We start from the raw sequence: 26,394 nt of genomic DNA, 5'->3' as shown, positions 1-26,394 counted from the left end.
TCGCTCTTTGAGATAATTTGGTCTCTGGCATTCGTGAGGCTATCTGGTCCCGGCCAATCGCTTTATCTTGGTACAAATACGCAACTGCCCGAAGGGCTACGGTGCTCCAGTCGCGAGACTGGTAGCTCTCCATGAGCACCATGGACCGCGCCGCCTGTCACGTTATTTACGTCAATCGCAATGTCAGCGAAAATGGATTGATTCACAGCGCTTCTGGTGACAGCACATCCGATTGGGCAACGGATGAGGCTCGTCACGTCGTACAACCTCTGCTAGATGCCTTCGGCGACGGTTCGTTCTTTCGTTATGACAACGCCATGAGTCATTTCCCCACTCACTAACACATTGTCCAGTTCACGTTTGCGCATCTGGAGGTGCCTGCTTAGCAAAATTATTCGAATTACAAGAGGGTTCAATGCTGGACCTGAAGCCAACCCTGGTTCTCCTTGATACGCCAAACGATGACCCAGTACCCGAAGCGCGGAGAAGGGCGTCGTCACCTTCACCCTCATGCAGCTCTTCCAACGAAAATGTCGACATTCACACACCCGACGAAGCACTATATGGTCTGGGACTGCTGCAAAAAATCATCACCGAAGCGCATTTGCGCGGTATGTCTAAACTCGTTGTACCGATTCCGGTGATAAGCAATTCTGAGGCAGGTCACCCCACAACCAACGGACAGATGACCGACGGCACAGCTGAGCAGAAGCCTTTGCCATTGGGATCGCTTGACAAAAATCGTCAGCTCATTAGGAGGTGCCTAGATCTGGGGGCGGTCGACGTCATAATTTGTCCAATGAGCACCAAATGTATTACAAGTCTGGAAATCTGCGCCTATCGGGCTCACAGAGATGCCGCCAAGGAACAGTCAACCCTGCTGGAAATTAGACAAGGTCGAAAACGGTCGTGGGTGGGAGTCAACGAAGAGAAGCCCTTCGCATACCTTCGTGAAGCCATGGTATCCGGTCTGATGAAAGGAATATGCCGTTTAGGCACCAGTGACGACCAAATCAACAATGCTCATGTGGCCGTCTCTTCAGAACGACAATCTGCCATTGCTGAGGCAATAGGAAGTTGGCGCTTCTGCGCTCACTCATTCACCGATGATGAGTTGTTGGTGGCCGCAATGGACATGTTTCGACATGCCTTGTCTATGCCAGAACTTGAGCGATGGCGGATACATGCAGGTACGTTGTACTGTTTTGGGTTGGTGTCGGTTGCCTGCATACTGACTCAGCTTCAGACCAACTAATCAGCTTCCTTGTTGCTTGCCGTGCTGCATACAATAGCTTTGTGCCTTACCACAATTTCCGTCATGTTGTGGATGTATTACAAGCTACCTTCAATTTCCTGGTACATATCGGTGCTCTGTCGCCGTATCCTTCGGGTACCGAGTCCCGTCCCATGCCAGAGAAGTCGCCTATGGCTTCTCTCATAACTCCGTTTGAAGCGTTGACGCTCCTGATCACCGCTATTGGGCATGACGTCGGACACCCTGGCGTGAACAACGGTTTCCTTGTGACACTAAATGCTCCCCTAGCACAGTTGTACAACGATCGATCTGTTTTGGAATCGTTCCATTGCGCTGCTTACTCGCAGATTCTTCGACGATACTGGCCCTCCGCCTTCGAAGACACAAAGATGCGTAACCTGATGATTAGCTCTATCTTGGCTACGGATATGGGCTTGCATTTCGACTATATGAAGAAGCTCGGAGATGTTCAAGAACGACTTCAAGCTAATAATAGCGCCGACGGTTGGAATGGTCGGCAAATTGAAGAGAACAAGTCTCTTGCTTGTTCGTTACTCATCAAATGTGCTGATATTAGCAACGTGGTATGCCTGCCTTCCCCCTTGTTAATGACATCATGGGTTCACCAGCTAAAAACGCAAATCTAGGCACGAAATCATGAAATAGCTTTGAAGTGGACTTACATTCTCTCAGAAGAGTTCTCCCGACAAGCCTCGATGGAGAGTGAGCTGAGCATCCCTTCATCACTTATGACACCGCCCAAGCAAGACATGACTTCACTGGCTAAAGGCCAACTCGGCTTTATGAATCTTTTTGCCACCCCTCTATTCCAAGGCGTCGCCGACATCATGCCCGCTATGCAGTACACCGTCGACGAGCTTGAGATGAATAAGAGTCTCTTCGAGCTTAAGCTTCAACAAGAGAAAGAAAAGCAACCCCTAGATGACCCAATCAGGAGACGTCTCCTGAAGGAAGGTACATTTTCCCCAAGGACCATGAGTTTTGCTGTACCACAAGAGGAGGAGAAAGAGGAGAAGAGAGATATGACACCTCTGTTCGAGGCACTGGATCGCGGATCGGACACGACCCCTGTAGGGAACGGCGAACTACCCATGCCACGCCCAGAAAGGGATGACTTATCGCCGGCCGACAGTCAGAGGACAATGGGACCATCAGCCACAAACGGTGTAGCTGGTGACCACAGGGGATCGAACGGATCAGCTTCAACATTTGATGCGGTTAGAGAACTGGCGAATAGTGATCCGTTTCGGACGCAAACGAGAAGGGATTCAGCGAAGCAACGATCCAGCGAGACGACAGATGGGAGTGTTTCTGGGGCTTGCTCGGGAGACTGGGCTTCACAAGCGACAAGCGCTACAACGGGCAAGATGCCGATGTCACCAAGCACACGTGGTACGAGTATCGTGAGCGGAGATTCGACTGAACATGCCGTTGGAATTCCTAAGATCAACGTCGACTCTGCAAGTTTGAAAGACAGCTCAGGAACCCTTCACCAGGATGGCTCACCTATCGATGACGAAACAAGGTCCGATGCGAGCACGACAGGTGGAAGCATCGGCAGGGCTGAGGGCAAGTCGCTACGAAAGAAAACAAGCAGGTTCAGGATAAAGGATCTTCCCTTTTTCAGAAGACACAAAGGCACGAATTCTCCGTCTACTGCAGACATGACTGGATGAGGTATTACAGCACTCGTCAACCAGGAGTGAAAAGAGGGATGTGGTCAAATTATGCTTCAATGACGTGCTCATGAAGCTGGAGAGGCCATCCAGAGCGACCAATGAGTTGAGGTGATTCTGGCTGAATATTGTGTGCTCTATAAGTTTTGTTTTGGGGGAAGGTGTTGGTCTATGTTGCTCTAATGATTGCAGTATATACGTGTACAATATCGATGTGTGGACGGACGGTGCGTCTGCTCAGAAGTCCGAGCAACGGGGGTCCAAACCAGCATCTCGAGTCAGAATGCATCTCCGAAGGAACGGAGAAACAGACAGGGCTACTGGCGTTGGCGCAAGGCAAGGTTGGGACGGTGACGAAAGCAATGTATCAAAATTAAAGATGACGGTGGGACGTGGGAAAGGGTTTATTTGGTTGTCTTGGCTCGAGTATATGGTATGGGTTGGGTATATGGAATACGGCATAGGATGATGGACGTAGTGTTGGTGTTGAGTATGGCTGCGAGGCCATGATTGCACGCAAGCTGTCACATGAGATGAGATATATTATTCAATGATGAACTACTTCGAAGCCCAAACAAAATATCGTTTCCTTTCGCTTGCTGATGGAGGTGACAAGCCTTACTTCGCTGGCTCGGAGCCAACGCCTACAAGCGACTGTACCGAGAGAAGAAGCATGCAGGACCCCATGTCGACCGCATATTTCGTGTTCAATGAGATGAGTAATAGATACAAACTGAACAGTCGATTTTCGTGTGGCAGTTGATTTGCGAGAAGGGTTGCAGCTAGGCATTATACGACTAAATCCCGAAGACCAAATGGTGAAAGATGATTGCTCAGAATTTCCGAATCTCCCTGGCGACCCTTGTTTGCTTGGCCCTTAGGGCGCATATGGGACCCGTTGGTCCACCGAATCTGCATCCTAGAACTGTCACGGATCCTCAGGAAGAGCTTCACTGAAGTCTATGTGGCCTTAGTCAGCGGGTACGAGTGTTGTTCGTAGTGAGAGACTGGCGGACCAAGATCAAGTGTGCAGTTGGGACGGTACATGGGGTTCTCAACTAGGTACCTTAGGTAGCCGAACGGTAGGGAGCAAGAAATCTTCTGACATGAAATCAGGATACCAAAACAACCTCGCCCAAAGGCCTGCTAAGATATACTAAACGTACCTAATTCTTTTCCTTACTTAGGATAAGGATCCTAAGTTTTCTTGTCTCCCCTAGCCGGATGCAACGTTCAGGATGAACAGTCTGGCAGCATGTGTGGACTGTTAGTGTCGTCAATAGATGATTTGATTCCATGGCAAAAGCTTTGATTTAAAATAACTTTATGAGACGTCTTATATGGGTCATGGTAGTTGGCATTTTCGAAGTCATGGATGACAGGCCACATCCTAGTTTCCAGCCCCTACCTGCTGCGTTGAAGACTTGCATACACAATACTGCAGCGAAAAGGCACAATTACTTGGTTGATCGCCGTCCAATCAGAAGTCATACTGATTATCGACACCAGCCAGTAGAAACTCCAATACCGAAGGCACAGGGAGCAGATTCATGGCCTCGCTCCCATTCCCGGCTATGTCAAGGCCGTTTGAAAAGCCCTCGCCATATGAAAGACCCTGGTGCACACCGAAGTCGAAATCAAAGCCGTATGCTGGTTCAGGTACTGGGGCAGAAGATGACTGAAGAGTTGATGGAGCATCGCCCATGATACTGGGGACACCTAGAGGATCAGGGCGCAGCGAAAACTCAGAAGCGCCCGTACGAGTAGTTGGAGACTCTTGACTTTGTTGAATGGTCCGATCTTCAGATGATCCTAGTACATGCCCTCTCTGTCTCTTTTTCCACATAGTCCGTTCCTCAAAGAGCCGCAGTAGACTCTTGGCATATATCCAATTCTGTGATATATCTCGGAGTGTGTAGATAAGAGAGTCAAACATGCGGGATGACTTTGCAGCAATGAGAGGATTGGGAGAGTTTAGCTCACTGGCAACATGCAGTAGGCTGGTGAAAAGAACATGGACGGAAGGCAGCCACAGATTGCATAACGAATTCCTTGAGCGGAGAGATTCAAAGATAGAGTTTATCGCTACAACAGCATCACCACAGATGCTGTGGTCCATGGCAGAGTGAGGTGAAAACCGGTTCGGATCTTGATGAGGCGGAGGTCGGTGGAGAAGAGTAAGAAAGTTGTGATACGAGAGGTGAAGAGTTGCTTGCCAAGTGTCCGGGTCGGAGTGTGGGATTTGGAGGCTTTGCGGCAGTTGGGTTATGAACTCAGCAAGTTCCTCATCAGCTTCCTTGGTTGCCGCTGCTCTATCGGCTTCTGTGGCTCGTAAGGCAACACGTCGTCTCATGGCCTTGGAGAAGATGATGCACAGTTTTGTATGCTCGATGGCGAAAGTCGGGTTGCCATGAGGAATGCCTTGAAAATGACTTTCGTCGAGCATTGGGGTGTCCGACTCTTCTAGGTTTCTTGAACATGTTACGATGAGAATGGTCAAAAGATTTTTCTTACTCACATTGCTTGCGGTCGACCAAACGAAGCCGAAACCATGACGTCAAACTGAAATAGACACCACCAGAGCCGGACCCATTGACGTTTGTCTATGGTGTTCAGGGTACTGGCACCGGCGTCCCGGTGCATGCCCATTCCAAAGGCAGTGCGGGCCCCGATTCCGATCCAGTGCCATGAGTTATCAACGATATCTTCGAGGTTGTCACACTGCCATGTCAATAGGAGAGCAACTTGGAGGTACGTCTCACGGTGCTGCTCGAAGCGGTAGTCGAAGAGCGTTTTGGCTCTACGGAAGAAGGTGTAAGTGCTGGCCCTACAGTCTTCTCGGGTGGAGGAGAGTACATGGGCGCCGACGAGGAATATGGCGTTCAGCAATGGTAAGGACACTAGTTTCGGAACATCAGAGCCATTGTAGCTTGTCATGAATTCATCCTCGTCGACAATTGGAAACCCTGGATTGACGTGGGCAAAATACGCTGTGACAAGCTCATCAGCCAAGGCTTTAGGGGGTAACTTTAGAGCTTCTTCAGGGACTGTAGGAACCTTTCTCGCAAGTCTACGCGTCCCAAAGTGCAACACGTCCTTTTGATCCCTTCGTAGAGCTCTGTGACGCACGAGATGGTTGAGGTTCGAGAACTCGGTGCCGATAAAGTAGAGGCGTTCAGAACGTGAGATCTCGCCGACTTTGGGTAAGTCTTGGCCGATAAAATCAGCTAGGTTGCGAGTCTCGTAAGTTTCCTCATTCTCGCCAGAGTCTTGCATCGTGGAGGGAGAGTCGTGCTGATAATGGCCAGTGCTTGAACTTGGCCGCGCAATCGGATCCATGGTCACTCCCGGCCAGAGGGCTGCCGTTGCTCTGGGTGTCGCAGGAGCTGTGAGGCATTGCGGTTGTGGTTGCTGTCGCTGAGGCTGAGGCTGAGGCTGTTGGGAAGAATAACGAGGCTGGAGGGGGACGGGGCTGGGACGAGAATTAGATGCACGAGATGATCTTGTCTTTTTCTTCTCGTATATTGTACAATTGGGCTTATTTTGGATCCGGCAGTGAGAGCAAGGTGTGCCCTTTTCAAGGATATCACAACGGACTTTGCGTTGGTGGCAAGCTATGCAAGCTCTTCCATCTATTGTTATGTATCAGCTGAAGGTGCAAACACAAGATAATTGGCGCCATCCTCAACGGGGTGTCCAGAACATACTGGTTCGTCGTCTAGTGACAGCTTGCTGAGCATTCCCAGTTGGAGCATGGGCAGTAGCATTGCGCCTTTCGGTGGGCATTGTGACCTCGGTACCTTAGTAAGTATTGGTGGTATTCTGCTGTACGCCCTTTTCGCCGAGAAGAATACTTCCGATTCGGTTGTTACGAAGTGAAAGTCTGTGGAGCCTCAAAGTGCCCTGGGTTACAAGTTCATGCTGACCTGGAAAAGTTCGAGAAGAAGTTTAGGTACTAAGGTCAGGTAGGCAAGTACCTAGTGTTCTACGGACGGTGTGGAGTGTGCCTGCTGTATTTCGTTGTCCCTGTCAAAAAGAGGAAGCATCGACTCCCTATCACTGCAGGCACTGGTTGGGTGCCTACCTTGGTACAAAGTTTCAAGGTGTTCTTTCTAAGGTAGGTACTAATCAAGAGGTTTATAATCATATCTCCTTTTACGGCCTTCTTTTCCTAGGTAACTTCGCCGCGCACAGAAGAGCGCTCTGTACACCCAAAGCAAATTGGCCGACCATCCGATCGGATTTCTGTAGTACGCCCCTGCCTCGGAGAAATTTAGAAACTACCCAACAAGGGGCTTTTCATTGGTGACTCGGAAATTCTGCCCAATCGTTGTTTACCATTTCCTTCTCGGAAGTTATCCTCTGAAGCTTCTCCATCATAGAAAATATTGAGTCGGCGATGAGAACCAATCACAGCAGGATCTGACTCAGACGCCATCACCAAAACCATTGCGCCCTTCACACAAACTCGAGTCGAGCATTAACGAAAAACTAATCAGATGACTTGAGAAAAATGGCTGTTTGGATAATTTATCCATTAATATCCACCTGCTGTGGAACTGTCATGGAGAAGCAAACTATATAGATAGATGTGCCTGCAACAACCACCTCAATATGATCCAACTTTAACTTCAATATCAACCATGGGAGGAAACGAAACTCAGCTATTCGGCAGCGGTTCCGCCCCGGCTGGCTCTCCCAATGTAGACGTCGAAAAGAGACACGACTCCTCAGACGAATCTGGCTGGTCTGACACAGAATCTTGGGATCCTCTCAAACTCTCACGTATGAGAAAACTACATATTGTCATCGCCGGCTTCACGTGTACTTTCAATGGAAACTTTGGCTCTTCTATGCCCTCGGGAGCTCTCGATATCATCGCCGAGCAGTTCAGCATTACCAACCCCGTTCACCTCATACTCCTCAACTCTCTATATATGGTGGGCTATGTCCTAGGGCCTCTTCTCTTTGGACCTCTCAGTGAATACATTGGTCGGCGGCCTGTCCTCATTGGCACTTACCTGGGATACATCGTCTTTATGCTGGCTTGTTCGGGCGCACCCAACTATGCTGCCCTCCTAGTCTTTAGGTTTCTCGGTGGCATCAACGCTGCTGCTCCAACCACTGTCATCGGGGGTCTGTACGCTGATATCCTCGACAATCCTTCGACTAGAGGTAACGCCATGGCTCTTTACATGACCGTCACTACAATCGGTCCTCTCATTGGGCCCATTGTGTCTGGCTTCTCGTCTCCCGTCTCCTGGCGCTGGCCATTCTGGATTGCTGGCATGATGGCCATTGCAGGTCTTCCTCTCATCATTACCATCCCAGAGACTTATGCCCCTGTGCTCCATAATAAGATGGTCAAGGCCCATATCAAGAGGCAAGAGAAAGACAACAAGAAGAACAAGACTGGGCCAACCGACGAGGAGCCCCTGGAGCTGAAGCCCTTCAACGTCCGCAAGATCTTCCTTCGACCTATGAAGCTTCTCTTTACTGAGCCTATCCTTGCATCCACTTCGGTGTATTTGACCTTAGCCTACTCTGTATTTTACCTCATGTTTCAGGCGTATCCTCGTGTTTTCCAAGGTATGTTGATATCTACCCCCCGACTCAGCCAAACAATCTAAATGTCGACTAGGGTTCTATGGTCTTTCTCCCGGTATGGCAGGGCTTGCGTATATTCCATGTGAGTTTCGTCTGCTATACCGAACGTCTCTATACTAACATGGTATTAGTCTGCGTTGGTGTTGTACTGTCTCTGGGTGTCTTCGCAATTTATACCCGATACCATGACAGGCAAACTGCTGCTGGTGCTGAATGGACAAAGAACCATATCTATCGAAGACTTCCTCTTGCGTGCATTGCTTCCCCTTGGTGAGTCCCCTAATTGCCCACTGTCATCAACTACAACTGACTATCTTCAGCATGGTGATTTCTCTCTTCTGGCTAGGCTGGACGGTCTGGGAGTCATGGAGTCCCATCATTCCGAGCCTCGGCGGTATATTCTTCGGCCTCGGTTTCCAGCTCCTCTTCATGGGAATGACCAACTATCTCACCGACGTGTTCCGAAGCCATTCTGCCTCTGCCCTCGGTGCTGCTGCCATGTTGCGATCTGTCGGGGCCACCACGCTACCCCTCGCCGCGGACAGCATGTATGATAACATGGGGTTTCACTGGGCGCCTTCGGTCCTCGCATTCATTGCTGTGGCGATGGGTGTCATTCCCTTTGTTTTCATCAGATATGGTGAGCGTCTAGCATGTAGTAGCAAGACTGCTAAGGAGGCGTTTGCTATCCGGGACTGAGCGATGGAGAGTCAGGGGCATTATTCTCTGGGATTTAATGGTTGATATCACGGAGGAAAAGGTGGAAAATACCCTGTTTAGTTATATAGGCCGAGTTGATCTAGACGGAAGTTAAGAGATTTAGGCTGCGACGCGAACATGAAATAATATTTAATCAAGCCAATTTTCTGAAGCCTTCTCAATGACTCTTCATGATAGGTCACAAAATACATCACAACAAAAGGGAGAAGTTAAATATTTGAACATGTTTTTTTTTTTTGGTTCAGATTAACTAATACTGCAACGACAAGACAACGAGCAGGGAATCGTTGTAGCAAAGCAGACTTGTCCTTGTGCAAGGGAACCGCCACCAGGGCGTATCATGTTTCCCTTCCACGCCACTTAAATACCAGCATCTTTAGCCGATGGACTCAAAGGTCCAGAGAAGTTGGAGTGCCCTGCTCAGCAGTAACTATTCCCCCTCTCTTGCAGCTACCTCTCCGCTTTGTGATGAGTCTGGCAGGCCGAGCTGCGTGATGACTCATCTGGCGCGAGAGATTTGTAGGGGATGATCCTACATTCTGCCCTCAGCCATCCCTGCCCTGTCCCAGTCATTCCATCGACCCAAATGTGAGCAACTACACGTTTATCCTCAAAGCGGCGTCCCCCACCGGCCGAGGCCCGTCTAGCAGGCTCAATTGGCGCGATGGTTCTCACCTCAACTCGGCAACGTGTGTTCATCTACATTCAGTGCGATGGGGACACCTACGGACAGGGCGGTTGAGCGCAAGGGATGGCTGGCTGGAGCAGATCGGGTTAGACAGAAGACTGTGCAACTGACTCCGCCCAGCAGAAATACAGTGCCCAGCTCATTGGAAGAATCCCATGATTTCACTCCGCCTTCCGTTCTCCTCACACCGAAGACTGAAAGTCGATCGGCGCAGGGTGGTGATCCCGTTTGACAGCCAGTGTCAAGCCTTTACAGGGATATCCCAGATATTCCCTTTATGGCGTACGCGATGTAGTCGAGACGGCCTTGTGTTCAGATGCAATGTCCTGGAACCAGTCCAGTCACCATCTTCGAGGCTCGATATCGCCGAATGAAGCGTGAGGTTCAGTGCTCGATACTCTTCCGAAAAGAAGTCAAGTTTCGACGTCAAGCCGATTATTTGTGATTTCGCTCGTAAATCGTATCATGTCTGAAAAGAAGTAGTCATTCGTCATCGAGTCGTAGAAGAGGTCGTCATTAAAATAATATCGTCGTGAATCGGGAAGCAAGCCAAAGAACGAAGCGAAGTGAGTGTGTCAGTTGTGTGTCGACCGTAGGGGTATCTTCCAAGAAGCCTCTCTAAACCGAACAGATAAAGAAAATAGGGGGGGAAGAAGGAAAAAGAAAGTCCCGGGGATGTCAGCGAAGAATCCACAGAGAAGTTTCTGTCTCGGACTAGAGCCGAGCGTCGTGCATTGCTGCGTGTAGGTCTTTTTCTTGAGAACCAAAGATGACGGAAGGAAAAAGGCCAGAAGAAAACAAGCCGCCTGTATCGGATCCCTGCCCAGTTGTAAATGCATCCAAATACCCGCCCCCGGATCCAGCCATGTGGTGTTGTGGTAGATGAAAGAAAAGTCCAGATACGATGTAGAGATTGTGTGAACGACCGTTGTAGAGTGTTTCCCGGAGAGGAATGATAAGACCAGATTCCCCGAAACCAAAAGAACGCTTGCTATGAAGACAAAGGGGAAAATGAAAAATAAATAAAGAATAAAAACAATGCGAGAGGGGATATTGTTATAAAAATTGTTCGAAACACCGTTCCTGATGCAATAAAACGCCGATATGCCGTGCCCATGATGGATGATTGTTCTATGCCGCTGCGAAATTTGAGAGCTTCAACTTTTCTCCGGGAAACGAGGAAGGGGTTGGTGCAGTATTAATAGCTCGAGGTCGTCACCACTGGATAGCTGTCCTGGGGCCCTGGTTGTCACATGATGGTCGCATACTCTTGATATCGGTCCCAGCCAAAGCCTCCCATGCCGCTCATGCCTCCCATTCCTGTCATGCCCATACCGATGCCACATTGAGCAGGGGCGAGCATGCTAGGAAGAGGGAGAGCGGGGATGGGTGCTGTCACTTGAGGCGAGCTCCAGAAGAAGCCGGCCGTAGAGTGAGGCTGGGTGAAGGCGGGAGTAGGTGAGAGATCATCCATGGTCATGGGCGCCCAGATAGGACTTGTGTTTGAGTCGGCCGATGATGTGACGCTGGGGCTTGAGGGAAGCACCCTCCATGAGTCAACAGCAGCAAGACTGCCGTGAAGACCATGTTGCGACCACATGTTGTTGACAGGAGAGCTAGGGAGCAGTGTGGGTTGTCGGACAACTTCGACGACACGGGGAGGGGGAGGAGGTAGCAGGGGCTTCATAAGAGCACTGATGCAGTTCTTAACCTCCTCGCTCTTGCCACAGAGGAGTTCACCAGCACCCTCCTCCTCGAGACCCTCGAGAGCAGAGACGTGGGTGCGGAAGACGAACTTGTTGATGTCTTGAACAAAATCGTCGTGAAGCTTCTTGCATTGCTGCTCCTTGTCTGTCCAGTCGTATGTATTGGCCTTTGCATCGACACAGTGGATTTCTTTGTGGTACTCGACGAGAGCATCGATGGTGTCCTTGGTGAGTTTGTAGGCGACCTCATTTCGTAGAACCATGTCGACATGAACAATGTAAGCCTCAACATGTACGAGCTCGTAGTTCATGATGGCCTCGACCAGAGGGTTGCTGGCATCACGCTTGAAGTCTGACTCGGGGGTCTTGGGCAGCATGAGAGAGGTCAAGGTCCAGATGGCGTTTGGTGATGAGAGAGTCTCGGTGAGGCACCGCTGATGCTGGGGTACAGAGTTGAGGGGACGCTTGACTCGGTTGATGCGCTTGAGAGTCTGTGTAAGCCAAGGCTCGACTTTTGAACCCAAGACAACGTTGACTGATGAAGCCCGGGGAGCGAAAGCGGCGGCCGACGCCGGAAGTAGTTGGACGGGCATGTTAGTGAACCAAAGCGGAGCGGAGCGCAGGGGTGTCTATGTCTATCGCTAGGGCGGAACGGGGGGCGGGTATCGTAAAACGGTAACAGGACGTTTTAATAAACGTCTAACGTCGACGTTGGGCGTTGCGTTTATCGCTGGTTGAAGGCGGAATACGGTGCAAGTAATGTCGAACAATAATATATCAAAAAGAGAAACGTCGGAAGACGGAGCAGAGCAGGGATTCGGAGAGGATTGGTAGATAGGTAGGATAGTAGAGGTTGATGGGCGGTACTATAGTATTATCTTGTCTGATCTTTTTGAGGTGAAATCGCCTGCTAAGCTGCCGCAACCGAGTAAGAAGAAAGAGAACGTAGGACGAATTGCTCGTAAAGAAGGAAGAAGAAGAGGGAAAGGGAAACGGAGGGTGCAGGTGGTGTGGGGAGATGATATACTTTGGGGTTGGGAGGTGGTGCTGGTGGTGGGTAACTTAAAAGCCGCTGGTGGTGCTGGTGCTGGTGGTTAAGTCGGAGCGGGGACTGATGAGCTAAAAGGCAGCCCTGTATTTAGTATTTTAGTGAAGAGGCTATAGGCGGCGGCCCACTGTTGGAGGGAGCCAAGCCACCTCACTCACCAAGTCACCTTACAGGTCATGATGGGCACCGACCTCCAAGCCCACCCGGGCAGCGTAAGCCCGACTAGACTAGCCAGGCTCTTTGGCCTCTTCCACATCTGCGATGCATCTGCAGCTGCACGGCACACTGACCATGTCCGGGGTGTCTCGGAGGGTGTGCAATATTTCAGGTCAGGTTCTGCATTTTTGCTCGGAGGAGGCGTGCGGCTGTGTTGACCTGCATATGCTGGCTTATTATATCCGAGAGGCAATACTTACATACCGTACCTTGCGTATCGTCCGCTGAGAGTTTGTATGTAGCATCCTATACATGGATACCTTGACAGCTGAAAGAATGCATGCAGACGGCACAAAAATCGGGGGTTTTCGTCTTCTTCCTTCTTCTTCTTATCTTTCTCACACTGTTACTATAGTCTATAGGGCATTGACATTGACTCACAGCGCGTGAATGAACCCTGGTCTAGATACTCACGTAGGGCCAAAAAAAAATCTGGAAAGGGTTTTTGCTGTGTGGGTGTGGCGTTCTCTTCAAGTACTGGTACTTGGAGTGCTACTGTGTCCATGTACCCGCTTCTTCCGTCCGTAAGTCACATCACAAATGTCTGTCACTTGGATCAAAGAAACTCACTCCCTCGTCATTGCTTCAATACAACTTGGGCAATCGAAAAGCAGGTTTCAAGGAGTATCTGATCTCGACTCTATGAATCAATATCACCTTCCCCCCCTCCCACAAATCTTGCCATTTGACGTCTTACCACACTTCAAAGCCTACCATGCCCTGCCCTAGGCGCTCTCCTGTCAGGAAACAGGAAACGAAACAAACGCCGGCGCTTCTTCATATTCCCTGTCTTTGATCCTGGTCTCTTATTAATGCCGTCCTTTCCACCAGTCTGGTTTATATGTGTCCGTGTACGCACCTTGATCAAAGACCAGGCCTAGCCCCTGTGCAGTATCCTTCCTCTAACTGACATGGACCTTCAACGAAACCACACTTGGTAGTATATCAGCAGGAAAAAGTTGAAAAGTGATAAGTTATGTTCCTGCAGCTTAGTGTTTAGTCCAAGCTAGCAGGCCACTTTCACCTTTACACAAACCCGTACAGAAGAGACTGATCGCACAGGTCGGCACGCTTTATGGCGAGATTATGCAACCTGCTCCTGGGCCGATCGATGGTTGATGAGTCCTCCTACTCTCTGTTTCATTCCAGTCCCGTACGTAGTGGGCTCATGGCCCTTCGGCATATTTTGTTGCGCTGCCTGCCAAGTGTTTCCGTAGCCCGCCATCGCAAGCATATAGAAACCTTTGAGGAAGGGGACTTTGAAGCGCCGCTTATGCGGCCTTCAGAATTCAGTAAAGCCTCGAGGGCGGATATGGCCGTTTCCACAGAAGACACTGGCGTTTTCGCCTATTAGTGCCCTCGCTCTCAGGCATTCATGCGCTCCGGTATCCCGCGTCCCACAAGTTACCATCCGAGGAACTCGCACGACTCGTCCATCACACCCTAATCGACACTACGCTCGGTGAGATCAATGCCAATATTGTGCCCGGGGTTGGCTGATGCCCCCAGGATCTTCAGCTGGCGAAATGATGGTAATAACAATGTCATTACGATTCTGTCAATGGGATTCAGCGAACGCTTCGTCCAGAAGCATCTTATGAGATGACCTGCATGCGCATACGCATACTCATGAGATGACACTTGCACTAGATGGGTAGTAGACGCACGAATGCTCGGCTTTTCGAAGCAGTTGCATGCATTCTGTAGCTGGTTTAGTTCCCAGTATCACACCCACCTCTGTGATGTGAGCCGCTATTCCCCTACCTTGAATATTATCATGAAATTTTTTACGGACCGTGCCTTGGAAAGTGAGGGAATTACACTCCCACGACCACCAGAGCAGCCTTGTTTCCCCGTGTTGCGCCCTATTCCTCAGCATTGATGGATATCTAATAAGGGGTATCTTCACCTTCAACGGCTCGGGTTCCATAAGGTAGCGGTCGCTCCCGTCGTTCCCGTCTCGTCTTTAAGGGGAAAATAGACTTCTCACTATGTGGTTGGCCATGAAACTTCATCCCGTTGCTTCAAGAGTCCAAGGTCGAGGGACATGATCCATGCATCTTGGATAACTCTGTGCCTGGATACCAGAAAGGAGAGGACACTTATCCAAATGTGAGAAAGGGAAGGAGCACGGGGGCTAGATCAGGAGCCAGGGTGGCTCCCAAAAGACTGGAGAGGAATGAGAGCCCGTCAATGTCCTGGTACGAAGAAGAGTCATCCATGCTAGTGTCAGACGTGAGGTGAGGCTCTCGTGAAAGTGCTCTTACAGTCTGTGATTGGCTCAGATCTTAACAATATGAACCAATCAGAGCTAGGGACACTTCTCGGCTCAAGTCTCCATAGCCAATCACCGCTCAGAGATGGCTCAAGACAAAGAGAGCTGGGAAGACCAGGCAAAGGGTCATGGAGTCGATGGAAAAGCCAGTCCCAAAGTGGAATATGAGCGACTTTGACAAGACCATGCGTAGTAATAGGCGCCTGGCCCTTTGTGCAGAGTTTGTATTGGAGTCGAAAAATGGCTGTCTTGTCTCGTCTTGGCCCGATCCGCTATAGACTTTTGGAGGCGTGATGCATTCCAGAGAACAGGCACCAAGACCCAACATCGAGGTGACCCCCCTGTTTGTTCTTGGAGGAAAGGGTATAGGCAAGGGGTCTGGTCACCCTTTTCCGTCCTGTTGTTGGAGCTCGTGGTGCAGTTCTAGAAGCATCACAGCATCAGGTAATCTACTCTTGCATGACTGCGTCGCCAATGACCTTGCCTCAGGCCATGAGTACTAGATGATGGTGAAATGAATGATATGTACGACGCGCTCAAAGACGCGTAGCTGAAGGAAGTTGATTGCACGTCAATCACCGACTGTACATAGTACCATAGTGTGTATGTCTTGGAGCTTGGGTCCCAAGATGGATGGATGGATGGATGGATCCACTGATCGCTCGGCCGCGCGCCGGAACCAAGACTCCAAGGGAAAAAAGAATCAACAGATGCACGTGCAACTTCCAAAGTGCCTTCTGAAAAGTACCGATACCAGGTGCTGAAAAGACAGTGGTATTGGGAGAAAGAGAGAGAGAGAGCCAGGAACCCTAGAAAATGGATCCAGGTGTGCCACTAGCCCGGTATTGTGGCGCAGTCTCCGTGGTACCCTGTACTATTTTTGGACTCAAAAGTGCTTGTCGCTATTGGGTACGTACTATGACTGGTGCATGATACGTTGATTCTTACCCCATAGTACATAGGTAGTATCGAAGTTTGATAGATATCTCAAAAGACGGAATAGGCATCTACAATTCTTCAATTCTGCCTTTCCTCTACAGGGCCTGATAATGCATGAATATGCATGCACGCACGCACATGGGAAATGGGAAATGCAGGCGACAGAGAAGCCCGTTTCTGTTCTTCAGAGGTGGCCGTTCACTTGTAGCCCGCAGGATTTTTCTCCTATGTTCGTCATGAGTCACATGGAAAAGTCAGGCCGCATTTTGTTTCATGGGCTCTAACTAAACGGTTCGCTATCATTGTAGTGGTGGGTGACTGCCAGAACCCCAGGTTTCACAACGCCTCTGTAGCCGCCCTGGGTGAGGCAAGAAAAAGCGACGACTTCTATCTCGAGTTGAAAAACACGTAGACAGTTTTAGCATAACTTAGTCAGTCTCCTGGTCTCTCAGCTAGTTATTTCTGGCACCTCAATCCAGGGTCAGAAGTTTCTCTGCTCCATGGGCTTGGACCGCCATTGGCTATGCCGAGGTGACATCGCTGGATAGTCACGAGGTTCACGGAACATAGCTCGCTTTATGGTTTTGCCTACATACATGGCATTCCGGGTTGACGAGATTGATCCGTTAATAGTCAGGCATGACTATAGGAAGCCTCGCGGCGTATGTCCGCCCATTGACCTGCTCAATAGCCTGATCAGCTACCTCATCAGCCGGAATGTAGTCCTGCAACTAAACATGCGACCATACACTTCGCCCTCTCAATTGTGGCCATGGCTATTTGGTTGTGAAAGGGTTGTTGCCTTCATTATCCCTGCTTCTAGGGTACGATAAATGTTACACGACTACCCATGCCCAGGAAACCTCCATTGTAAATTGATATTTCCGCACTACTAGTCCCGACCCACTGCTTTACTGTGTAAAACTCTGGGAACGCAGATAAATGTTGCCAAAAATAACGCGAATTTCAAAATTCGAACATCAATGATGAATTTTAATGGATTTGCTAAGTCTACCTACTAAGCATTGAGAGGCCGGAGCGGAGCGGACCCGATGACAGCAAGGACCCACTCAAGCCGGCCGGCCACTTGGCGGACAAGTCCGTAAAGTGGCTGAAATGTCAAGGATATTGATCCTAATTAGGAAATGCGCCCGGCATGAGTCTGAAAGATTGGGAGATTGACCCGCATTTTCCTTTACCGACTTTGTTAGTCAACGTCGAAGTATTTTCGTATACACTTGACAAAATGCTTGACGGCAAGCACAGGATGGCGCTGGAGAAATCTGACGGCTAACCACCTACACTACAGACACTCCGGGCTCCTACCAGTGCTAGTACTTGTGGCTGTCGTAGATCCTAGGTTCAGTGGCTACCGAGACAGGGCTGAAGTGGTATTCGAATAGCACAAAAGACTAAGACATGTATGGGAACTCATATTAATCGATTGATTTATAATTAGTAGCTCTGTAGACAAAATGAGATTGTTCTCTTTGTATCTTGAGATAATCTGCATTCTGTAAACCACAAACCGCTACTACGAAAATTCCAACCAGGTCGAGTACACCTGCTTGTCACTTTTGTGTTGGGAATTGCAACGATGGCAGCCATTAATCGAAGCGTGACGTCGATATCTGAAACAATCCCACATCTAATCTTCAAAGCGTCACCTTGACTCACAACCATAATAGTGACAGTGGCAGCGACAGCTGTTGTCAATTGTCCCTTGAACAGCTGAGCACAACTCACCCGCTAATGCCGGTGATCCTGGCCCGGCACTGGATTCAAGTCGGGCGTGGCTTTTGCAGATCTCCGGGTGGCTGTGCTCGCTTGTGGCGAGCCGTTCCCCGCACTGGAGCCTTTATCCTCTGGAAAGGCAGGAGGCCTACGCTACCGGTACCGAGAACTCCAAGACCGTTGAGAGCCTCACTTGAAGTTCCATCCAAGACGTGGCACCAGCAACCGCTCCCTTGGATACGATCTAGGGCCATTGAAACGCCGATGGCTACTTTTCCAAGGTCTGCTGGTTCGAGGGTTGCCTAGTTCTCAAGTCACCAACCAAAATTTACCCTATATCCAGGAGCCAAGGCAGATGCAAACAGTCTAAGCGAAGCCGTTTTGCCTCACTTGTACTGTACACTCACCTTACTTGCACCCCATAGCTCGTTGTCTATACGTTGGCCACATGACATGGCCGTGGCTCAAGCCTCGTTGTATCGCTGGAAGAATGTCTTTGGTGGTATTCAAGCCGGATGTGTTTCGGCCATGAAATGACTCCGAGTTTACTATGCGTGGTGCAGACCAACGAATCCAAGAATTGCCGACGGAAGCAAAGCCTTCACTAGTCCTTGTTTACGAGTTAATGGCACTTCATTACTAGGAAATCGGTGCTCAGGGGCAGGTTGACTAATGTGGACTCGAAGACCAGTCAAGGTATTGTACTGTACCGCCGACCATGGCTCTATCAAATCCCTTGCATGTCTCTCGGGAGATAACATCCAGTCGTTGATAGGATAACAATAAAATTACACACAGATACAGCTACAGCTACAGCTACAGCTATATCGCCTTTCCTGTCTTGCCGTATCACAATCACTACCCCTCACGCCCTCAGGTCTGCGTCCACGCCGCGTGATATCCAATCCGCGATGGCCATAATGGTGATCATGGGATTCACGCCACTGGCGCTGGGAAACACGCTTCCATCTGCGACGTAAAGGTTATCCGTGCCCCAGACCCTTCCCTTCCCATCAACCACGCCCTCATCGCTGCTCGCGCTCATGCGGCACGTGCCCATCTGATGGGCTGAGCTCCAAGGGGCCGTCGGTGGTTTGTTGCCCACTTCGCGGACGCGGCTGAGCCAGGCGGCAAAGGCTGGGTCAGTGGTCTCTGGATCGGCCACTGAGCCTTTGGAGTCGAGCGAATGCTCCGAGGACGTCTCTCCCCTGCGCACAAAGGGCTCCAGGCCCTTAAGAAGAGGACGTATCTCGACTGCTCCCGTGACATAGCATATCTTAGCCAAAGCCTCCACCCCCTGGATGGTATGGGCTCGATCATAGTCCGAGGGAGTATAGTCAATGCGAGGTCGACCAGTCGTGGGGTCTGGAAAGACGCTGCCTGCGTCACGATCTCTGGTCAACGATATCCAAGCGTTCATGTGACGCAACTTTGTCATATGGAGTTTTGCATCTAGGCCGCTGGTCCATGACGGTTGCGACAGAATTGTGAATGGCTATGACGAGTCAAGATGATTCGACGACAATACTGGACTTGTTACTCACCACCATGCACGTCGTTTCCAGCTTCGTTCCGTATCCACTACCGTCGACGTTGTCAAACTGGGGACAGTAGCTGGTGATAATGCCTCCCTCCCAAGGTATCGTTTCCTCCTTCCATACTGCTGTGACAAAGTTGCAAGGATGAAGGTGCAAATTAGCTCCCACATTCGGATTCTAGACGGGTTAGCTATAACCTCTGCTCACTGCTGACAGGGACACGCACAGTAATACCGCTGTTCTTGAGGACGATCGGGCTCCATAATGAGCCGGCTGCAAGGATTACCTTCTTGGCCCTGACTATGACCCGTCTCTTGATTCTGTTGTTCGCGTCATTCATGTCACCTGCACTACCTCTCGACACCCACTCTCCCTCGATGCCAATGGCAGTCTGCCCGTCATAATCAAACAGGATCTTGTCGACCTGAAATCCTTCCATGAACTGAGAGCCGGCCTTGGCAGCGTCCGGTAACCAGCTCACAGCTGGCCCTCGCTTTTCGGCCAGGCCACAGCCAAGGTGACACTGGCCACAGAAGTGCTCCCTCCCTCCCGTGTTGACGGGAGCTGGACGTGCCGTCCAGCCGAGCTTGTTTGAGCCATTTAGAAGGACTCTGTTTCGGTGATTGTGGCGTATCCGGTCAGTGCCAGCCCCTTGAAACTCCCACACACGGTCTAGACACTCGTCGAAATCTGCGGATGTGAAGAAAGGAAGGCCCTCATCCGCCCATTCCTCTCGCACAAAGTCTTGGGGCTTGAGACATACGCTCCAGTTGACGGTACCTCCCCCACCCCATGCACTGCCAGAAGTGACGGTACAACCAGAGTCTTCCGTCAAAAAGAAGCCCGCGTTGTCGTAGAGGTGAGCACAGGCGGCATCCTGAGCCATGGGGAGGTGTGTTGAAGGGTAGTGATAGGCCTTATCCACGACAATGACTTTGTGGCCAGCCTCTGCTAGATTCTTGGCACAGACACCTCCGCCACAGCCGGAACCGATAATGACAACATCGGTCTCTATGGCATGTGCGTCGTCGCCGGGCTCGATCTGAAGAAAGTCATAGTTGAAGGTTTCCTTGGGCTGCCAGTCCTTGGGGGCATCTGAGTAGCCCGAGAGCTGGTAGAGAGCCGAACTGGTTTGAGAATATGCCTTGAAAGACATGGCAGACATCGTTTTGGCCAGAGCGGACCAGCGTTCCTTAGGAGACGTGGCCCATGATTTGAGGATGGCTTCGCGGACGTGGGTGGGCTGGTTGTATATTGGTTGCCAGTAGCCGGTGATGAAGTAGCTACCAGGACGGGTGCTTGAGGGGGGGAAAAAACTTAGTGACGTGAAACGAATGGAAGCATGGCCCGTTTAGTTGTACTCACGACATCAAGCTCAATAACCCAGCAAGGCGTTTGAGTTGGTCGGGCGGGGATATGGCTAGGGTCCTCATGAGGTTATCTCTAAAGCGAGCATCATTGACAGGCCTATCACGGAGAAAGGCACGGATATTGTCTCTAGTCGCTGGGGCTGCCAGAGCCTCGGCACTACGATCGAGGACAGCATTGACTTGATGGTCTGGAAGCTGAATCTGAGCCTGATCGTCGATCACATCAGACTCTGAGGTGATGGAGGGCAAGACACCGTCGACAAGTGCAAAGAAGACATCCCATTGAACAGGAGAAAAGAAGTCGGTTGGTGGAGCATTGGGCAAAGCTGTGGCAATAGGAGCCTGAGGACGAGGAGAAATCGGTTGTGGAACGGTCATGATATGATGATGGTCAAAATGAGGGAAGCAGTTGGACGAGGAGAGAGTTTGAGACGATTCTGTCTCACATTCGCTTCACACAAGACCAAGACATTCATTAACTTATGTACGAATGAGACCAGCAGTTGAAGCGAGAACGTCTGGCCCGTGCCACTAGGGGGACTTCGTTTAGGTGACCCGGGACTGGGGTAGGGAGAGCCTACCTAGGGAGCTAGAGGTAACAAGCAACTAACAACCATAAACTGATATCCCTTCTCTACTGGTATGTACAGTATGTGGGAAAATGAGGGGAAGCTCCAAAAGGGGAAAGGTCGTAGGAGAGGAAACATATTGAACAAAGGGATCCTCGGTAACCGTTGCAGGTCTTGTGATAGATGTCCTCTCAAGGTTTAGTTTGCGAGAGAGAAAAAGCATGTTTGACGTCGCAAGGATCAGAATCGAACGGGCAAGACAAAATAATCGAATTGCATCCGATGCCAACGTTTCATATACGCAGGCACACAATCTAGACAATCTCCCAGCACTTAATTTGGCGATATTATATCGAACTGTATAACCACACAGAAGATTCGGAGACTACCTGCTGCTTATTACTCTCCTTGACTAGTCGCCCAATCATGTCAAATGCCTTAACTGAGATACCGGTCCGTAGCCGGCCCCGCATGCAGCATGTGCGCCCTCTCAACAACCATGATATCGAGACTGGAACTCAATACCTCTGGATTGAACTTTTCTTTCAGCATTGATGGCAACACCAAAGAGTCCCAATGGATAAGGCAAGAATTCTACTCGTCGGCTGTGGGGGAATAGGCTGTATAGCAGCCCTCAACCTCGAGTTCGGAGGCCGGGCTGAGGTTACAGCTGTGCTGCGCTCAAGCTATCAGATAGTCAAAGAGCGAGGATTCACCATCAATTCTGTCGATCATGGTCAAATTCTAAGCTTCAGGCCAACCGAGAGTAAGTTACTTCGAGTCTCAGATCATCCATCAGCTAATCTTGATACAGTCCTACCATCTATTCCTGATGCCTCCAAGTCCAGCATCTCACCCTTCGACTACATTATCTGTGCCACCAAGAACATACCAGTCATCTCTACACCGGTGGCTGATCTGATACGCCCTGCCGTTACGGCCGGACACACCACCATCTTGCTCCTTCAGAATGGACTCAACATTCAAGTTCCTGTCCAGGAGGCATTTCCAGATAATGTAATTCTCTCTGGTATCAGTATGTGTGGTTCCTCGGAGCCCAAATCTGGCATAATCGAACACAATCTGCACGATGAGCTGCGTATTGGCCCCTTTGAAGACTCTGGCAACGCTGCTGAGCGAGCAAAGGATCTTGTAGCACGCTTCAATGCTGGAGGACGCTGCACTTGCCACTACGATGATAACGTCACCTTTTCTAGATGGAAGAAGCTCCTCTATAATGCTGTCTACAACCCAGTTGGTGCTCTGACAAGACTGGACACTGGTGATATGCAGCTTTGTCCTGGCCTCGTTGACGAGGTTATACGGCCTGGCATGAAAGAAATACAAGCTGCAGCCGCAGCTTATGGACAGGAGCTTACAGATGAGATGGTAGAAGCAACGATTGTGACAGAACCTATTGATGCTCATGTATCACCCAGTATGTTGATAGATGTTAGAAAGGTCAGTGTTCTCAGTCCATGCCTGCCTACTCGGCACCTCATGACCCCCCCCCTTTTCAGCTCATCCCTACAAACACACCATAGCCATGATCCACATGTTATCAACATTCCTTACTCAGAAGAAAACCGTGCTAAATCTCCCTCAGGAACAATACATTGAGGTAGAAAACCTCCTCGGCGAACCGCTTAGAGCTGCTCAGGCACGTCGAGTACCAACCCCGATTCTTCAGAATCACTACTCTCTAGCAAGTAGCTATCAGTGGAAGCTCCACAGCAAGAAAGATGTTTCAGAGACGAGATGATGTAGAATGTTCATCAGTAGTTCCAAATGAGAAGTTTGCTTTGAGCTGCTCAGAAGGATAGCTCTGGTGTGGGCCCGATCCCATGTCAGCCCTTAAGAACCTGGCATTCTCTAAGACAACTGAGTCAAAATATTCTAGTGCCTACATAGTAGGTAACTAGCATCATCTGTACAAAAACCGTCGCACCTCTTCAGTCACTAGCCATCACACCATCCGCACCTCTTATCAAGATCAAATATCCCGCGAAGAAAATCTAGCAAGGAGAAATTCATGAGAATCATAGCCAGGACTCAATCGGGCCCGGATCGTAGCATTATAAAGTTATACTATCATATATCCTCCCTCGAGAAACGCACCCATGCTGTTCATTCCTTTCATCTCTTATGAGGGAAAAAAAAACACCTTCTCTCTGCCAAGACGCCGATATCTGCTCCATCCGTTTCTTTCCCTTGTCCCTTATGGGCGCTGTCTACCAAGGTGTGATGGAACCGGAAAGTGGTACTATTATTTCATTTTGTCTGTTGTACAATGCCAAACCGGGGCTGAAGAAGAAATCGTCATCGAGCTTAGTCCTGGTTGACAGTTTGCTGAAAATGCAGGTGTTAGCACCTCGAGGGTTGTACGGGACTATAGCAAAACTCACCACAAGCCAATCCATGCCCTCATTCACACCGCTGCCATCGACCGCTGAGCAGGCCATGATACTCCAGTTGCGGTCGCGGAGCTCACCCAGACGCAGTGCCTCTGAAATCTCACCTGCGCCCTTGGCTCCTGGTTGATCCTGCTTGTTGGCAAAGACCAGCAGGGCCGCATCCTTCAGTTCCTCCTCGTTCAGCATAGCCGAGAGCTCCTCTGAAGCGGTGTGTAATCGCTCGATATCGGTCGAGTCCACAACGAAGATGACGGCTGCTGTGTTGGCGTAGTAGCACCGCCAGTAAGGTCGGATGCTTGTTTGGCCGCCGAGATCCTGTGGTCGCCCGCATTAGTATTTCTGGCCCGTTTCGAGACGTGAAGAGGTCGAGATCGTACCCAGACGTTAAAGTTTAGGTTCTTGTATGTGACAGATTCGACATTGAAGCCAATTGTAGGTATCGTTGTGACAACTTCGCCAACCTTGAGCGCCTGTTAACATGTATCATGCGCGTGTATATCTGGAGACTCGAACCTTGAGTCGGTACAGCAATGTTGTCTTTCCGGCGTTATCCTATGATGCCGCCTCGTTAGCGCCTCGGGGCCATGCGATCGATAGTCGGATAGACGTCATCCTACCAGGCCGAGGATCAATATTCTGATCTCCTTTTTCGCAAACAGTAGGTTGGAGAACCATGACATTGAGTTTCCCATGATGAACAACTTGCGACGGCTTCGAAGCTCCTGTTTATCTTGTGCTGCTATCGGTTCTGCTCTGCGACTTCGATCGTTTGGATAACTAGTAGGTAGTGGAGGTATCGTCTTGCACTGGCGCCTGGACAAAGGAGAGGACCCGACGACGTAAAAGAGGCGGTTTAGGCTATCAAATGCCGGACACGGATCAAGTTCGTTCGTCGTTCGTCGTTTGTCGTGCAACTTGTGTTTGCCTTGGTAATCAGTGAAGTAGAATAGGTAGAAAGCACGGGATACGTTAGTAATTTAGGTAAGTAGGTAGAGGTCCCCTTTTCTGGACCTTTAAGTTAATGCATCTCGGCCTCTCATGGACAAGTTGCTCTTTTTGGCGGCGTTGGGTTGGTCCAAGCGCCTGACAAAATAACCCGGACCACCTCAGCCTTGAGCCCCTGCAAGACAAGAGTTCTCTCTTGACAGTCTGTCTGTGGTGTAAGCCATTCGCCAGGGAATATGATGAGGTTGTTGATATGTGGCAGTGCATGGCCTCCAGGTCTATATAGGTAACTAGGTCCTCCTGAGACAGAGGCGTTTTCATTAATAGGCATCTAAGTACTCCGTATCCAAAAAGAATCATCTGTATAGCCACATGTACATCGAGAGCTTGTATATCAGTCAGATTGATTAATTGGTTGTTATCATGCTTCTCACAAAGGATATGTCCCAACAATTTCGTCAGGTGGACAACTCACGGGTCACTCACTGCCTGCCTTGAAGACCTTTCTCAGAGCTAGGGACTGTGTAATTTTGTCATGAGTTCCAGCGAAAGAGTCACGAGCCGAGCTCAAAAGTGCTTACCTCAGCACCATCAACCATCAACCATGACGGGAGGTCCGGTGGATCTCGCTTCGCTCACTCTGTAAACCTCAGGCACCAACGTCTGCCCCCACCCACAGAATGAAAACCTAACCCTAGAAGCGAAATTCCTCGAAACAAGTGTACTGCATTTCGATACTCTATCACCATTTGGCAACGACTGACCGACTCGACCATCAACGCCGTCAAAATGCCGGTATGACAGCCCCTACCTATCGCCCTCGGAAGCACGCTCTCGCTCTCTTCATCATCGACAACGGAATTCTGCACCGAATGAATGAATATATTCCCCGCCACGTCACCGTCGATGATGAAAATGAGTCGCGATCTCTCGAGGGCTGTGCTCCCATGACACCGGATCGCTAATTATTCCTTCTCACACAGAGCCACAAGTCCTTCCGAACCAAGCAGAAGCTTGCCAAGGCCCAGAAGCAGAACCGCCCTGTGCCTCAATGGATTCGCCTCCGAACTGGCAACACCATCCGGTGCGTTTTGAGCCCCCTCCTTCGACACCACAACTTGACGACTCTACCAGTCCGCCCGCGAGCAGAGTAACCCTTGGCTAACATTCCTAAACAGCTACAACGCTAAGCGAAGGCATTGGCGCAAGACCCGCATCGGTATCTAAACCGATGATCCTCAACTGTTACCCGCCCCCAAGCCCAGCAACCGACTTTTCTCTCTTGGGCATGGTATCACGATGATTGATGTGAACGGAAAAGGGGAGGAACGATATTGTTGTGACGTGGACTGAACCAAGGGGCCGTGTCTGCACTGCACTGCGCGTGCGCACGGGGGCGACGGGCCGGTTGCCTGGTTTATCGATTATTGCCGGTTACTGCATGTCACGGACGGTCATAGGGAAAAAGGAATGCAAAGACTTTGATGCCCAAAAAAGAAAACGGGCCTGAACTATATGGATGCAGTCTACCTCGCCTGTGAACGACGACAACGCAAATGTTGGCTTCTGTGTGCTGCCTTTATTACCAGCAGACTGTATGCTGTTATGCAAGTCTTCAAGTAGTCAAATGAAGGAATCACGTCCCAAGCCCCTCGCCCCCACTTTCACCAGCG

At 50.1% G+C, this 26,394-nt stretch overlaps 8 protein-coding genes; 4 read left to right on the top strand and 4 right to left on the bottom strand.

Moving 5' to 3' along the window:
- Positions 1-140: 140 nt before the first annotated feature.
- FFUJ_02952 (related to PDE2-high affinity 3`,5`-cyclic-nucleotide phosphodiesterase) lies at positions 141-2,952 on the top strand (the record flags this gene model as incomplete). XM_023574743.1 has 4 exons in its annotated part: positions 141-291; positions 354-1,190; positions 1,247-1,839; positions 1,903-2,952. The coding sequence occupies 4 exons, from the start codon at positions 141-143 to the stop codon at positions 2,950-2,952; spliced, it is 2,631 nt and encodes an 876-aa protein (XP_023428042.1).
- Positions 2,953-4,432: 1,480 nt separating this feature from the next.
- FFUJ_02951 (related to acetamidase regulatory protein) lies at positions 4,433-6,738 on the bottom strand (the record flags this gene model as incomplete). XM_023574742.1 has 3 exons in its annotated part: positions 4,433-5,423; positions 5,471-6,584; positions 6,660-6,738. 3 exons carry the CDS (start codon positions 6,736-6,738, stop codon positions 4,433-4,435), a joined length of 2,184 nt encoding a protein of 727 aa, XP_023428799.1.
- Positions 6,739-7,595: 857 nt separating this feature from the next.
- FFUJ_02950 (related to fluconazole resistance protein (FLU1)) lies at positions 7,596-9,258 on the top strand (the record flags this gene model as incomplete). XM_023574741.1 has 4 exons in its annotated part: positions 7,596-8,541; positions 8,594-8,641; positions 8,691-8,829; positions 8,880-9,258. The coding sequence occupies 4 exons, from the start codon at positions 7,596-7,598 to the stop codon at positions 9,256-9,258; spliced, it is 1,512 nt and encodes a 503-aa protein (XP_023428041.1).
- A 1,958-nt stretch (positions 9,259-11,216) lies between these two features.
- Positions 11,217-12,266, bottom strand: FFUJ_02949 (uncharacterized protein; the record flags this gene model as incomplete). Its single annotated transcript, XM_023574740.1, has 1 exon — positions 11,217-12,266. The coding sequence occupies one exon, from the start codon at positions 12,264-12,266 to the stop codon at positions 11,217-11,219; it is 1,050 nt and encodes a 349-aa protein (XP_023428040.1).
- Positions 12,267-18,750: 6,484 nt separating this feature from the next.
- FFUJ_02948 (related to long chain fatty alcohol oxidase) lies at positions 18,751-21,171 on the bottom strand (the record flags this gene model as incomplete). XM_023574738.1 has 4 exons in its annotated part: positions 18,751-19,380; positions 19,430-19,600; positions 19,650-20,739; positions 20,789-21,171. The coding sequence occupies 4 exons, from the start codon at positions 21,169-21,171 to the stop codon at positions 18,751-18,753; spliced, it is 2,274 nt and encodes a 757-aa protein (XP_023428039.1).
- Positions 21,172-21,938: 767 nt separating this feature from the next.
- On the top strand, positions 21,939-23,124 carry FFUJ_02947 (related to 2-dehydropantoate 2-reductase family protein; the record flags this gene model as incomplete). XM_023574737.1 has 3 exons in its annotated part: positions 21,939-22,128; positions 22,177-22,823; positions 22,969-23,124. The coding sequence occupies 3 exons, from the start codon at positions 21,939-21,941 to the stop codon at positions 23,122-23,124; spliced, it is 993 nt and encodes a 330-aa protein (XP_023428038.1).
- A 566-nt stretch (positions 23,125-23,690) lies between these two features.
- FFUJ_02946 (probable ARL1-ADP-ribosylation factor) lies at positions 23,691-24,468 on the bottom strand (the record flags this gene model as incomplete). XM_023574736.1 has 5 exons in its annotated part: positions 23,691-23,711; positions 23,768-24,091; positions 24,154-24,237; positions 24,290-24,328; positions 24,394-24,468. 5 exons carry the CDS (start codon positions 24,466-24,468, stop codon positions 23,691-23,693), a joined length of 543 nt encoding a protein of 180 aa, XP_023428037.1.
- An 857-nt stretch (positions 24,469-25,325) lies between these two features.
- On the top strand, positions 25,326-25,948 carry FFUJ_02945 (probable RPL39-60S large subunit ribosomal protein L39.e; the record flags this gene model as incomplete). XM_023574735.1 has 4 exons in its annotated part: positions 25,326-25,363; positions 25,423-25,516; positions 25,705-25,805; positions 25,900-25,948. The coding sequence occupies 4 exons, from the start codon at positions 25,326-25,328 to the stop codon at positions 25,946-25,948; spliced, it is 282 nt and encodes a 93-aa protein (XP_023428036.1).
- Between the last annotated feature and the right edge of the window lie 446 nt (positions 25,949-26,394).

Source organism: Fusarium fujikuroi, chromosome FFUJ_chr03 (genome assembly GCF_900079805.1).
Source record: "Fusarium fujikuroi IMI 58289 draft genome, chromosome FFUJ_chr03".
In the NCBI taxonomy this organism is placed as follows: Eukaryota; Fungi; Ascomycota; class Sordariomycetes; order Hypocreales; family Nectriaceae; genus Fusarium; species Fusarium fujikuroi.
The sequence above is the reverse complement of the archived record's forward strand: the minus strand, read 5'-3'. Positions and strand labels throughout refer to the sequence as shown.